At 51.5% G+C, this 13,738-nt stretch overlaps 2 protein-coding genes across 2 annotated transcripts in view; one reads left to right on the top strand and one right to left on the bottom strand.

Moving 5' to 3' along the window:
• Window positions 1–1,083, top strand: part of ACAN (aggrecan) — a 72,962-nt gene extending 71,879 nt beyond the window's left edge. Inside the window, exon 22 of the mRNA XM_011948328.1 lies at window positions 139–1,083. Within this exon, the coding sequence (XP_011803718.1) occupies window positions 139–215 (77 nt within the window). The 3' untranslated portion in view covers window positions 216–1,083. The remainder of the gene's footprint in view (window positions 1–138) is intronic.
• Window positions 1,084–2,981: 1,898 nt separating this feature from the next.
• Window positions 2,982–13,738, bottom strand: part of HAPLN3 (hyaluronan and proteoglycan link protein 3) — a 24,592-nt gene continuing 13,835 nt past the window's right edge. Inside the window, exons 2-5 of the mRNA XM_011948327.1 lie at window positions 12,930–13,100; window positions 7,100–7,468; window positions 4,661–4,963; window positions 2,982–3,950 (exon numbers count right to left, since the gene is read on the bottom strand). Of these exons, the coding sequence (XP_011803717.1) occupies window positions 3,664–3,950; window positions 4,661–4,963; window positions 7,100–7,468; window positions 12,930–13,053 (1,083 nt within the window). The 5' untranslated portion in view covers window positions 13,054–13,100 and the 3' untranslated portion in view covers window positions 2,982–3,663. The remainder of the gene's footprint in view (window positions 3,951–4,660; window positions 4,964–7,099; window positions 7,469–12,929; window positions 13,101–13,738) is intronic.

Genomic DNA, 13,738 nt, shown 5'->3' with positions numbered 1-13,738 from the left:
GGAAAGCTGATAAAGCCTCAGGTGCCTCGCTGAGTCCCTGGTTTCCACGAGGGAGAGAAGATAGTCTCGGGAGAGCCTAGGCTCGCCCCACTTTCTTTCCAGGCCCATTGATATTTTTCCATCTCCCTTTCGCCCTAGCCGCCGCCTACAAACGCAGACTACAGAAGCGGAGCTCACGGCACCCTCGGAGGAGCCGCCCCAGCACGGTCCACTGAGAAGAGCTTCCAGGACGCACCCAGGACGCTGAGCCCAGGAGCCTGCCAGGCTGACGTGCATCCCACCCAGATGGTGTCCTCTTCTTGTCGCTTTTTGTCAATAAGGAATCCCATTAAAGAAGGAAAAAATAAATCCCACATTGTGTATGCACCCACTCACCCCTCCAAATCAGCAAAACCGCATCTAATTTGTCCGCCGAATGCCAAAGCAAAGCAAACTTATTATAACCCGTGGACTGAGTTTAGAGACATTTCTTCAATCTCCCATCGTGCCTTTCCAGGGACCAGTGCAGGGACAGGGGGAGAAGGGGAGGGGTTAAGTTAAATAAAGAAGATTATTTTTGTTTCCTGACTTTATCCAAGAGCAGTGCAATCGTTGGTTATTTCACCTCCAGGGAGAGCTAGGGAGGAGGGAGGAGGGCTCCAAAGGAGCTGGAAGGGGCAGAGGCCTGAGAGCATGAAGAACTCCGAACTGCAGCTGAATGTATTGGATGAGAAGGAGCCAGGAGGCTGCACCATCTATATGAGGGAGAAGCCTTGGGGGAGAGGGGCGGGTTCCTGCCTCCTGCCGAGGGTAAGCCGGCAGGGGAGAGCCATCTGAAGGAACTTCCACTGCCTGGGGATTGGGTTCCCTCCAAGGGTCCCTTTTCCAGCATCCTCTCTCTCACCTGGGTCGGGCACCCTAGCAGGTGGCAACTCAGCAGGGCTGCTGGGGGCACTTCCTGCTCAGTGGGGGTGCCACCCAACCTTCTCCCCTCCCCACCCCCGCCCCCGGGACCGTGCAGGCACCAGGGTTCCGTGCACCTATTTATATTTTTGAAAACTGAAGATGATGATATTATAATAATAATAAAGACCTTGGAAGAGATCTATCTCTTTTCTTTTCCCTTTTTTAATTTAAGAAGAAGGCAATCATGACCCAGAGTCCCCCAAAGGGGCTCTTAGGAATGGTGGCAGTGGAGACAGGTTTTGATCAAATGATCTCAAATTGGTGTGACTCTGTGACTCTGGTCTGTTCAGAGCACCTGGGACAGTCACATCTGTTGTGCTTTATTTTTCCTAGGGTGCCAATGTGTTTGGTAGATGATCTGCATGTAAGCACATGTGATATGTGTGACATGTGTCAGTCAGTGGGTACCATATGGATTTACAAGTGGGCACTGCCAAAGAACAACTCAAGCAAGACATCTGGTCACCTTGCGTGCTTTGGTTCTTTGTGATCACACTGCTCTGGTAGGTTTGTAGACTGAGTCCAAGAACAGAGACAAAAATCAGGATTTATAAGAAGGGAAGGGAAAAACAAACTGCAGACAGTCTGGGAACAGTGAATCTTGCTTACACATTTGCAGGGTAAACTGCTAGCCAGCTACTAGCAAAAAGGTCTGGGCATTCTGCCCTTAAGTACGCTACAGAGGCCAGGCACAGTGGCTCACGCCTGGAATCCCAGCACTATGGGAGGCCAAGGACGGTGGATCACAAGGTCAGAAGTTCAAGACCAGCCTGGCCAACATGGTGAACCCCTGTCTCTACTGAAAAAATACAAAAATTGGCCAGGCATGGCGACATGCACCTGTAATCCCAGCTACTCAGGAGGCTGAGGCAGGAGAATTGCTTGAACCTGGGAGGTGGAGGTTTCAGTGAGCCGTAAGCCAAGATTGCATCACTGCACTCCAGCCTGGACAACAGAGCAAGATTTTGTCTCAGAAAAAGTACACTGTAGAATAGCAATGAAAACAATTCCAATTGCTTACGGATTCCCCCAACAAACCTTGAGAGTTGAGCCTGCACACGCATGCCAGGCAATGTCCTTCTACCAGTGCCACCTCCTCAGACGCCTCCCTCATCACAGTCGCTGGACATGCCATTGAGCCTTTGTGAATGTGTGTGTGTGTGTGTGTGTATGTGTTGGTTTGTGCATGCCAGTGTGAGTTCCTGGGTCCTGGTATCTTTTCAGGCATGGGCGTGTATACAGTTGTTTGTTCGTAGATATATACTTGTACCTCTACCTCTAGAAAGAACAGTGGGCCAAAGTAGAGTGTACAGCACTGGTCACATAGTAGGCACTCAATCATTACTTAACTATTAATGAACTGATTAGTTGGTGGTGCAACTGTCAGTGGTTTTCAAACTTAAGCATGCATCAGAATCACCTAAAGGGCTTAGTGACGACAGAGGGTGTAGGTCCACACCCCAGACTTTCTGACTCAGCAGGTCTCTGGTGGGGCCCAGGAATTTGCACTTCTAACAACATCCCAGTGATGCTGATGCTATGAACCACACTATGAGGAGCACTGAGCTAAGGGAAGAACTGATTGAATAATTGGTTGGTGAGTGGCAGAGGCGTTCCTGCGCAAGGCAACAAGTTCCCTGAGGCGAGGGTGGGAGTGGGTGGCAAAGGGCGAGGCATACGGAGCACTGGCCCCTAGATCCCTGGCCTCTGAGGTCCTCTGGAGGGCCACAGCTTCCTCTGTCTTCTGAGAGGCACCTCTGACTCTTCTGCTGGGCCTCACACAGACAGACACACTGCCAAGGGGTGGGGATGGTGAAGACACAAGCCAGGTCCTCTGCCACTAGGCCAGCACCCAGGACCAGGTAAACCATTGAGCAGGCAAGGCTAGAACCAGCCCACAGAGTTCCCTGTTCACCCCAGGGACCTGACCCAGCCAACCTACGAAGCCTGGGCTAGAACTGCCCCCACCACACCCACCAGGCAGGGGCCTGTGCCCTGAGACCAAATGAGATGGAAACACAGAAAAGGACTGGGGATGGCAGAAGGCAGTCATAGCACCATTTATTGTCCAAAGAAAGTACACACACCTGAGAGCCTCTCTCCAGACAGGGAAAAATGAGAAACAAATGACAACAAAACAGATTCTTTGGAACCAAGAGGGGGAGGGGAATGGAGAGGGGAATTTCTCCCATCCCTCATATTTCATGCGGAAGCCTAGAACTGGCTTCCAGCCCTAGCCCCTCAGTGGGCAGACTGGGGTCAGCAGCTTCACAGAGAAGCAGAGGTGGGCAGGAGAGGCCCAAAGCCCAGCTCCGGAGGCCCCCGAGGCCCTCTTCTTCCCCTAGGCTGAGGGGCAGGGAGAACTGTGCCCACCATGCCCTGACTCCCAGTGGCATTCTGGACACGCCACTGCCCACTCTGGGCACCAACCTCCTTAAGGGAGGGAGACCAGCCTGGATGGTGGGGAACCCTCCAGAAGCCCACAAAACCGCAAATGGCCCAGGGGAGCAGGCAGGATTTCTGGAGTGGGGCGTCCAAGAGCAAAGGGAGGCATTGGGTTCTGTTTGCTTTACAAAAAAAATAGTAAAAAAGTGTTTAAAGAAAATTGAAATTGAGAAGTATAAAAACAGTTAAAATGGCTCCAACCCACAAGGGAAAACGAACCACTCAATAAATACACAGCCAGTGAGAGAATGCGGCAGGGGAGGGCCCTATGCCCTAGTGCTGGCGGTAGCAGTAAACACCGTACAAGCGGCTCTGTGGGTCAGGGAAGCCAAAGCTTCGGACCCCAGGCTCCGGGGGCCCACAGTTGGGATGCGGGTGAACCACAGGGTAGCGGACGCTGCCATCTGCCAGCCAGCCAGCGTCGCAGCGGTCCAGGCCATGGAACTTCCAGGCGGCAAAGAGCTGTCCCACCTTGGCGATTGTGGCATCATCTTCCTGGCAGGCCTCCCTTGCCTCTGTCAGTGTCAGCTTCTCAGGGTGCTCCAGGTAGTACACCCGCCCTGGGGGAAAAGGGGCATGAGTGCCGGACAGCACAGGGGGCAGCCAGAGAGCACAGCGGGGCCTGCAGAGATGCCAGCCCCAAAGACCCATCTGAGCCCAGGGAGCTACCATACTGCAGGCATCTGCAGAGAACACTTCCTAATCTTCACCCTCTCCCGGAAAGCTCCGTCCCACCTGCCATAGAACCTGGGTCCCTCCAGTCATGTCTGCACTCCCCCCACCACCCTTCCCTATTTGCACCCCGGGTGGACACCCCACCTAGGCTGGACCAATCAGCGTTTCTTACCCATTCGGTCATTTACTGAACACCTACTATGTGTCAGATACTTTTCCAAGGGCTTGGCATTTGACACTGAACCAGTTTCGGTTTTTACTTGCTCATCTTCCTGTGAAATGAGCTGCTTTGTGAAGACAGGCTGTGTTTTATTTGTCTGTGATTCCCCGGAGTCTAGTCTAGGCTCCAGCATATGGTACGCACTCAGTAAATATTTGATGAATGAAGACACCAATGATCGGCATAAAGCAGCAGCAGCAGCAAAACACTCGAAACTCAACCAGACGCTGCTTCAAGGGTGGCTGGTGCTCTTGGCCTCCAGGTGGCAGTGCCAGCAGAGCCAGCAGAGGGGGCCAGAGCTCCCCAGAAGCTGCCCTCCCACAGGTCCCAGATGGCCACCAAACCCGCAGGCCTGGGCTTGGCCATTCCACTCACCCTTGAGGGCAGTGGCGAAGCAGAATACATCATAGCGGTGCAGGCGGCGGTGGCGGGGGCCGTAGCTTCGCACACCAGGTGCCAAGCCCGGGCCACCGCACGGCCGCCGGGGCAGCATGATGGGGTACTGCACCGTGGCGTCCTGCAGCCAGCCCGCGTTGCACCAGTCCAGGCCCTCCTCCCAGGCCCGGAAGAGCTGCTCAAAGGAGGCAACCACCGCGCCCTGCTCAGCACAGACCTGCTGGCCCTCATGGAAGTTGAGCTGATAGCGCCCGTTGGGGGACTGGTAAGGAAAGACCACACCTGTTGGGGGAGGAAAGAGGAGCTTAGGGGGTGGCCAGGGGCCCAGCTGGCTGGACACCCCACTCTCCTCCCACCTTCACTGGGACATGTGCTCCCTGCAACACACACACACACACATACATTGTCCCTCGGAAAAACTCAGCTAACCTCTGACCTCCTGTCCGTTGCTGCCTCTCTCCTGGGACTCAGCTCATTCACAGCAGTACTCAGAAGACATCCATGAGTTAAGGTAATTAATTAGTCAATTAATGATCCCAACAATACAAGGGAAACGATACCTAATACACAAGGCTGTTGCCAGACCCCCAGTGAGGCTGTGCCATCTTCTCCAGACAAGCCCGGACTTTGGGCTCTAGGGGCCAGGTTTGACTCCCAGCTCCCCACTCATTAGCTGGGACATGATAGTGTATGTTATTATTAGCGTGGAAATTTCCTAGGAAAATGCAAGGAACTTTCCACGTGTGGCAGATGATTTTCAGGAGAAGGAGAGGCCCTAGAGGGCATGGGGAGAGGGGTGGGGAAGGGCCTTTCCATTAAGAAGGCTCAAAGGCAGGGAGGTCCTGGGGCAGGCAGTTTCTCTCCTTGTGGCCAGGGTCTGATGGGGGCCACAGGCTTCCCTCAAAAGATATGTTCATGTTTGAAATTTTATTCTAATAAAAAGTTTTTAAATTTCTGAGATGCAGTCTCTACCAAGTCAATGAAACCTGAAGGAGTAGAGGTGACCCTAGGAGTCTGGGAAGGACACCAGTTGACTGCTGTTGTTTACCCAGAGTCTTTGGAATCTCCTCCCTGTGGTCAAGGACCTGGGAATAGCCTGAGCCCCAAACCTCCAATCTCATCAGGGCAGGAAGCCAGGCACCTGGGCAAAGCCAGGTTGGGTGGCAGAGAAGCCCATGGGCTCTGACAATCAGCTTGCAGCCTCCACATGTGTTTGCAGGGGGACTGTTTCATGTCTGGTTCTACCCCAAATTCCTAGTCCTTGCAGCCCCAGGAATGGGGTGAGGGCTCCCTGTTTCTCTAGGCTGCCCCTGCAGACCCCAGACCAATGACTCTTGCAGGTTCTCCCCAACTCCACTGCCACCCCAAGTTCAGGAATGAGGAATGTGGCCCCTCTGAGCCACCATGTAAGCCATGTGGACACTTGTGGCAAAGACGGAGAATGCATTTTAAGGATGTGCATTTTATCCTCATTACCTCCGAGGGAGGTAAAGGAGGAAAGATTGTGATACCCCATTTTACACCTGAGAGGCCCAGGGTTCTAAGGGGGATGAGACATTTACCCAGATGTCACAGCTGGGATGGGCTGGGGCTAGTCAGGTCACCTTCCTCTATGCCCAAACTGCCCTTAACATGTGGGAGAGAGATGAGGACACACAGCCCCATCCTAGAGACAGAGAAGGTAAATACAAATTAAAGATCAAACACGGACCTCACATACAAGATCTGGCTTGCAGGGTGTGGCTGGTTTGGACAGCATTGGGTTTTGTTTTTTGTTTTTTGGGAGTTTTTTTGTTTGGTTGGTTTTGTTTTTTGTTTTTAAAAGGAGGTTTTTACATAAAAATCAGGAGACCTCACATAAAAATATAAGCTTATCTTGTCAAGCCAGAAAATCTGGCAGAGTGGGGCCTGCATTCCCGCATGGCATCATCAACTGGGCCTGAGTAGGGTGGGAGCTCCCTGGGGACAGGACAAGGGCTCAGGGGTGTGCCCAGTCCCCACCACTCCACTCCCATTATCTCACACTGGGCTGCCTCATTCACTTGTGTTACCTGCTAACCTTGCTTAAATCTCAGCTCTACCTCTAATAAGCTGTGGGGCCAGCTCTGGTTTTCCTCTCTCTGAATGGGATGTGAATGAGAGCGGGTAGAGGGGAAGAGATTCTAGAGGCTGGGTGCTTGGGTTCAGACCCCAGCTCTGTCATTTACAAGCTGTGTGACCTTAGGTAAGTTACTTGACCTCTCTGTGTCTCAGTTTCCTCACCTGTAAAATGGGGGTGATAACAGTAGCTTCCCTGTGGGTTGTTTTGAGAATTAAGTACTTTTAAATGTCTAAAGCACAGACATCTGGATGTTTTCTCTGGTCCTCTCCCCTCTGCTCTCAGGTCCCAGTGTCACCTAGTCCCCGTCAGGGTCTCACCCCGCAGCTCCAGCTCCACCAGACCGCTTTCATCCTCCAGCCCATCAATGACCTCACAGCGGTAACGCCCATAGTCCTCCAGTCGCAGATCCTGGATCTCCAGCGAGACATCATGCTCCTTCTCCTGCCGCAAGTGCACGCGGCCTTGGTAGTCCCCAAAGGAGCGGTGCCTCAGCCCGATGGCCACCAGCACATCCTTCTCTGGGGCCCCGTTCTCCGACAGCTTCCACCATTTGATGCGCACCCGCCTTGGGGAGCCCAGGGCCGGCTCGTAGTGGTAGCGGCAGGGCAGGATCACACTGGCCCCTTGGTAGGTGAAAAGGGTCTCCTCGGGTGTCTCCACCACCAGCTTCACTCCATTGAGGAGGTCTTCGGGGAGAGATAGGGTGCAGACGAGACCTGCTGCAGCACACCCGTACCCCTGCAAGGGCCACCTCACCCCCTCATCCCCGGCTCCTCCAGGCTCAGATTGCAAAAGTGGCCACCATGCTCCACCCCTCCCTGGATCCACATGCTCTGCAGTGTGACTTTGCATATCCTTCCATCAACAGATGACATTTATTCCCTCACCCCTTGAATCTGTGCTGGCCTTGCCTCTTGCTTTGACCAACTGAATGCCTTGGAAGTGACTATTCATCATGCCTGTTCTGGGCATAGGCCCCAGAGGGCCTTGCTGCTTCCACTCTATTTCTTAGGACTTTGCCAGCCACCATGAGCACATGGCCAGGCTTGCCTGCTAGAGGATGAGAGACTACACAGAACAGAGACAGAGCGCCCCAGCTGAGGCCATCCTACAGCAACCAGCCCCCGCTGACCTGCCCACCACGGGCAGGCACATCTGCGAGACCCAACTGCAAGACCTGAAGAAATGGAGCCCACTCCAAAGTGCTGACCCACAGAATCATGAGCTAAAAAAAACGGCTGTCATCTTAAACAAGTCACTAAGTTTTGGGTGGTTTGTTATGCATCAAAATCTAACCAATGGAGCAGGCAACAAGAGCTATCCCACATGAGGTACATGTCCAGGACAAGCGGCCCTGATAGGAATCCCTCAGAGCTTCCTTCCCCACCACACTGGCCAGAGGACAGCACAGCCCCAGCTTTACTCTCTGGTCCAGCTGTCCACCATAACTCTTCCCAAATACTGAGCAGCCTAGTGAGCTAAGGGCAAAACTTCTAAAGGAGACTATGCTCAGGGCTCCGAGTTACAAATACACACAGAACTCAACATGCAACAAAAGAATCAAGTTCATAGGCTAAGGCTGCCTCTTCTTTAACTGGGAGAGCCCCTATTGGGGCTGATTCATTCTCTTGGGTCTAGACTTCAAGACATGCTTGATTTTCTCAAGGTGGGGGACGGGGCCAGGCATGGTGGTTCACGCCTGTAATCCCAACACTTTGAGAGGCCAAGACAGGAGGATCGCTTCAGCCTAGGAGTTTGAGACCAGCCTGGGCAACACAGCAAGACCTGTCTCTACAAAAAAAAAAAAAAAATTTTAACTAGCTGAGTATGGTGGCATGTGCCTGTGGTCCCAGCTACTTGGGAGGCTGAGGTGGAAGTATTGCTTCAGCCCAGGGGGTCGAGGCTGCAGTGAGTCATGATCGCACCACTGCATTCCAGACTGGGTGAGACAGCAAGACTCTGTTGCTGAAAACAAAATAAAAACAATTCAATGAATTAAAAAGGTGGAGGCAAGGGGACAGCCTCATGGGTAAGCAGGAGACGGGAGGTTCCCTATAGAGGAATCATGCTGAAAAGGAGCTATACCTAAGGTGGCAGATTGCCATATGTAGAGGCCTCCAAGTGTGGCCCTCGGGTCAGTAGCATTAGCATCACCAGGAATTTGTCAGAAATGCACATTGTTGGGTCCCAGTGCATCAGAGACTCTGGGAATGGGGTCCAGCCTCCAGAGGACTCTCAGGTTCATTCAGGTTAGAGCTGTCCTGCTCTGCAGAGGCAGTAGGTACAGAGGTTTGGAGTCAGGCAATCTGGGCTTGCATCTTGGTTCCACCTTTTCCCAGCTGTGTAATCCAGGGAATTCAAGCCTCAGCTTCCTCATTTGTAGAATGGGTTAATTACAGTCCCTACAGAGGGCTGTGATAAGGTTGAATTAGGTAAGGCAGGACGCCTGGCACACAGAAAGTGTCCAATAGATATGAAGCAGGGCTATCATTTAGGGGCCACTTCCTTGGTTCTTCCCAACTCTCTTGAGTAAAGCTACCTTTGAAGCTTTAACCTGAATAAAATGAAAATGTACATCCATATGATAAAATACTATACAGCCATGTAAAATAATCTGGTAGATGGACATTCATTCGTTGACTTAGAAAATTATTTATATTCTATGAGGTGATAAGGGAGACTACAAAATCACATGTATGACATGAGCTGATTTTTGTTGGAAGAAAGTTTTCTAAATCATAAAGGAAAGCCTCGGCCAGGTGTGGTGGCTCACGCCTGTAATCCTAGCACTTTGGGAGGCCAAGGCAGGCAGATCACTTGAGGCCAGGAGTTCGAGACTAGCCTGGCCAACATGGTGAAGCCCCATCTCTACTAAAAATACAAAAATTAGCTGGGCACGGTGGTGCACGTCTGTAGCCTCACCTAACTCAGGAGGCTAAAGTGGAAGGATCTCTTGAGCCCAGGAGGCAGAGGTTGCAGTGAGCCGAGATCACACCACTGCACTCCAGCCTGGGTGACAGAGTGAGACCCTATCTCAAAAAAAAAAAAAAAAAGGAAAGGCTAGAAAGAGATACCTAAAAAGTTAGCAGTGGTTCCCCTGGGTGGGGGGATTATATATTACTTTGCTTGCATATTCAGGGACAAAAGGGAGAGAGAAAAATTAAATGTCAGCTTGGTAGTGTGGTAAAACTATGGGTAGGAAGTGTAAGTTTTTTAAATTCCACAAATCTCAATAAAGTAGTGCTTGTAGGCCCGGCACAATGGCTCACGCCTGTAATCCCAGCACTCTGGGAGGCTGAGGCGGGCAGATCACGAGGTCAGGAGATTGAGACCATCCTGGTTAACACAGTGAAACGCCATCTCTACTAAAAATAGAAAAAATTAGCTGGGCGTGGTGGTGGACGCCTGTAGTCCCAGCCACTCGGGAGGCTGAGGCAGGAGAATGGCATGAACCCAGAAGGTGCAGCTTGCAGTGAGCCAAGATCATGCCACTGCATTCCAGCCTGGGTGACAGAGCAAGACTCTGTCTCATAAATTAATTAATTAATTAATTAATTAATTAATTAACAAAGTAGTGCTTGTACAACAAAATAAATTCTGAAGGAAAAGGGTGTGGTAGGCTAAATAATGGCCTCCCAAAATACCCTAAATCCTAATCCCTAGAACTTGTGAACATTACGTGGCAAAATGGACTTTGCAGATGAGGTTAAACGAAGGATGTTGAGATGGGGAGGGTATCCTGAATTTTCCAGATGGGCCCTAATGCAAATACGCAAGTACCTGTTTAGAGGGAGGCAGAGGGAGATTTCCACATAAAAGAGGAGAAGGCCAAGTAGCCATGGAGACAGAAATTGGAGTGAGGCAGCTACAGGCAAGGAATGCCAGCAGCCACCAGAACTGAAAGAGGCAAGGCAAGAACAGATTCTTTCCAAGAGCCCCGAGGAGGCACAGTCCTATCCACACCTCAGTTTCTGCACAGTGAAACTAATGTTGGATTTCTGGTGCCTAAAGCAGTGAGAGAATACATTTCTGTTGTTTCAAGCCACCTAGTTTGTGTTAATTTGTTACAGCTGACCTAGAAGACTAATTAAAAAGGGGGAAAATTTCTCTGCAGGACAATCATCTACTCAAAGCAGAGGGAAAGGTGAGAAACACCCAGCCCTGTGCTTGCAAGTTCATGTGTCATCTCTGAACCAGGCTGTGAGCTCTTCATGGCAGGTGCTGGGTACTACTGAGACCAGCAATCTGGTTCGTTCCTTCCACAAACAAGTGGAACAAGTTTCTTTTTGTTGTTGTTGTTGAGGCAGAATCTCGCTCTGTCACCCAGGCTGGAGTGCAGTGGCGTGATCTCAGCTTACTGCAACCTCCTCCTCCCAGGTTCAAGCAATTATCATGCCTCAGCCTCCCAGGTAGTTGGGATTACAGGTGCACACCACCACACCTGGCTAAGTTTTTGGGTTTTGTTTTGTTTCTGAGATAGTCTCAGTTTGTTGTTCAGGGTGAAGTGCAGTGGCGCAATCTTAGCTCACTGCAACCTCCGCCTCCTGGGTTCACGCCATTCACCTGCCTCAGCCTCCTGAGTAGCTGAGATTAAAGGCACCTGCCACCATGCCCGGCTACTTTTGTATTTTTAGTAGAGACAGGGTTTCACCAAGTTGGTCAGAATGGTCTCAATCTCATGATCCGCCCGCCTCGGCCTCCCAAAGTGCTGAGATTACAGGCATGAACCACTGCACCTGGCCAATTTTTTGTATTTTTAGTAGAGATGAGGTTTTGGTATGTTGGCCAGGCTGGCCTCGAACTCCTGACCTCAAGTGATTCGCCCACCTCAGCTTCCCAAATTGCTGGGATTATAGGCATGAGCCACCGCACCCAGCCCTCAGCTTGTCTTTTTAATAGCTGTGTGACCTGGACAATTGGATTAACTCTCTGAGCCTCAGTTTGCTCATCTACAAGAACAGATGATAACAGAATCTACTTTCAGGCTGTGAGGGCAGGCAGCATCAATTCAGCCTGGTCAGCACCTATGCTGCACTAGTGGTTAAACATGTGTATTTTCGGCAGGGCTTGTTGGCTCACGCCTGTAATCCCAGCACTTGGGAGACTGAGGCGTGTGGATCACCTGAGGTCAAGAGTTCAGGACCAGCCTGGCCAACATGGCAAAACCCCCGTCTCTACTAAAAGTACAAAAATTAGCCGGGTGTGGTGGCAGATGCCTGTAATCCCAGCTGCTCGGGAGGCTGAGGCAGAAGAATCGCTTGAACCTGGGAGGCGGAGGCTGCAGTGAGCCAAGATTGTGCCACTGCACTCCAGCCTGGATGACAAAGTGAGACTCCGTCAAAAAAAAAAAAAAAGTGTATTTTCACCCTTGCCTACATCAGGGCTTTTGTGATTATAAGAGACAACATATGCAAAATATCTAGAAGCGTGCCCAACCCATGATGGGTGCACAATAACTGCTACTTTAAAAAGTTCCCTGCCCAAGGCCACACAGCTAGTAAGAGGTAGAATTATAAGACTGAAACTCAGGCCAGGCATGGTGGCTCATGCCTGTAATCCCAGCAATTTGGGAGGTTGAGGTGGGTGGATCATCTGAGGTCAGGAGTTCAAGACCAGCCTGGACAACATGGCGAAACCCTGTCTCTACTAAAAATACAAAAATTAGCTGGGGTGGTGGCACATGCCTGTAATCCCAGTTACTTGGGAGACTGAGGCAGGAGAATCGCTTGAACCTGGGAGGCGGAGGTTGCTGTGAGCTGAGATCACGCCACTGCACTCCAGCCTCGGCAACAGAGTGAGACTCTATCTCAAAAACAAAACAAAAAAAGATTCAAACTCACATCTATTCGACCCAAAGTCCCCTTTCCACCAGGGGGACCAGGGGAGGACACATTTAAGCTGGACCCTGAACAACTGGCAAGACTTTTAGGGAAAGTAAAAAGCCTAAGTGAATTGGGCCCCATGCCTAAGGGGCTGGCAAACACAGGGAAACGAAATCACCCCTTCCTCTGTCTGCGAAGCAAGCTGGTCCACTACAAGGGCCCTGCTGGAATGTCCCTGTCCCAGCCTGGAACCCACAGATGGCAAGAGCCAGGGAGATCTAGGTCACCCAGGGGAACAAAGAGCTAGGTGGAGGATGTCGCCTACCTTTGCCATGACCGTTGCCTGGGTTCTGGTCGTTGGCACTGTTGGAGTAGTAGAAGCCATTGTAGAAGGGCAGTCCGTAGGAGACGGGCAGCAGGAGCAATGGGACCAGGAGCAGCAGGCCCATCTCCTCATGCCAGGATGACCCGGGCCAGGCTGGGGCCCCAGGGCAAACTGGGAAGGGGAGGAAAACAAGGCAATTAGAAAAGCCCAGCTTCGAGGGCCCGCATCCTCTCTACTCCAACACCATTCACTCGTTTGCTCAACAGCTCACTGTGGGACACCTGCCACCTGTGTGCCAGATGCTGTTCCCGGAGCTGAGAAGACAGCAGTGACAAGCTAGATGAGGTTCCTGCTTTCAGGGAACTGCATCCTGAAGGCAAGATGGGAGATCAGCAAAGAGACAAATTATAAGAAGGAAGTAACAGGCAGCTAAAAGACAACAGAGAAAATTAAGCAGGACGATATGACAGGCTCAATGTTTTTCAAGCCAGAGGTTTGAATTTGAAAGGTTATGAGCAGGCCGGGCATGGTGGCTCAGGCCTGTAATCCCAGCACTTTGGGAGGCTGAGGCAGGCAGATCACCTGAGGTCGGGAGTTCGAGACCAGCCTGGTCAAGAGAGAAACCCCATCTCTACTAAAAATACAAAATTAGCCGGGTGTGGTGGCACATGCCTGTAATCCCCAGCTACTTGGGAGGCTGAGGCAGGAGAATCGCTTGAACCCAGAAGGCAGAGACTGCGGTGAGCCAAGATCACGCCATTGCACTCCAGACTAGGCAACAAGAGTGAAACTCTGTCTCAAAAAAAAAA

The sequence above is a fragment of the Colobus angolensis genome, unplaced genomic scaffold (assembly GCF_000951035.1).
Source record: "Colobus angolensis palliatus isolate OR3802 unplaced genomic scaffold, Cang.pa_1.0 Scaffold278, whole genome shotgun sequence".
NCBI classification, from domain to species: Eukaryota; Metazoa; Chordata; class Mammalia; order Primates; family Cercopithecidae; genus Colobus; species Colobus angolensis.
Note: the sequence above shows the minus strand (reverse complement) of the source record. Positions and strands in the feature narration are given on the sequence as shown.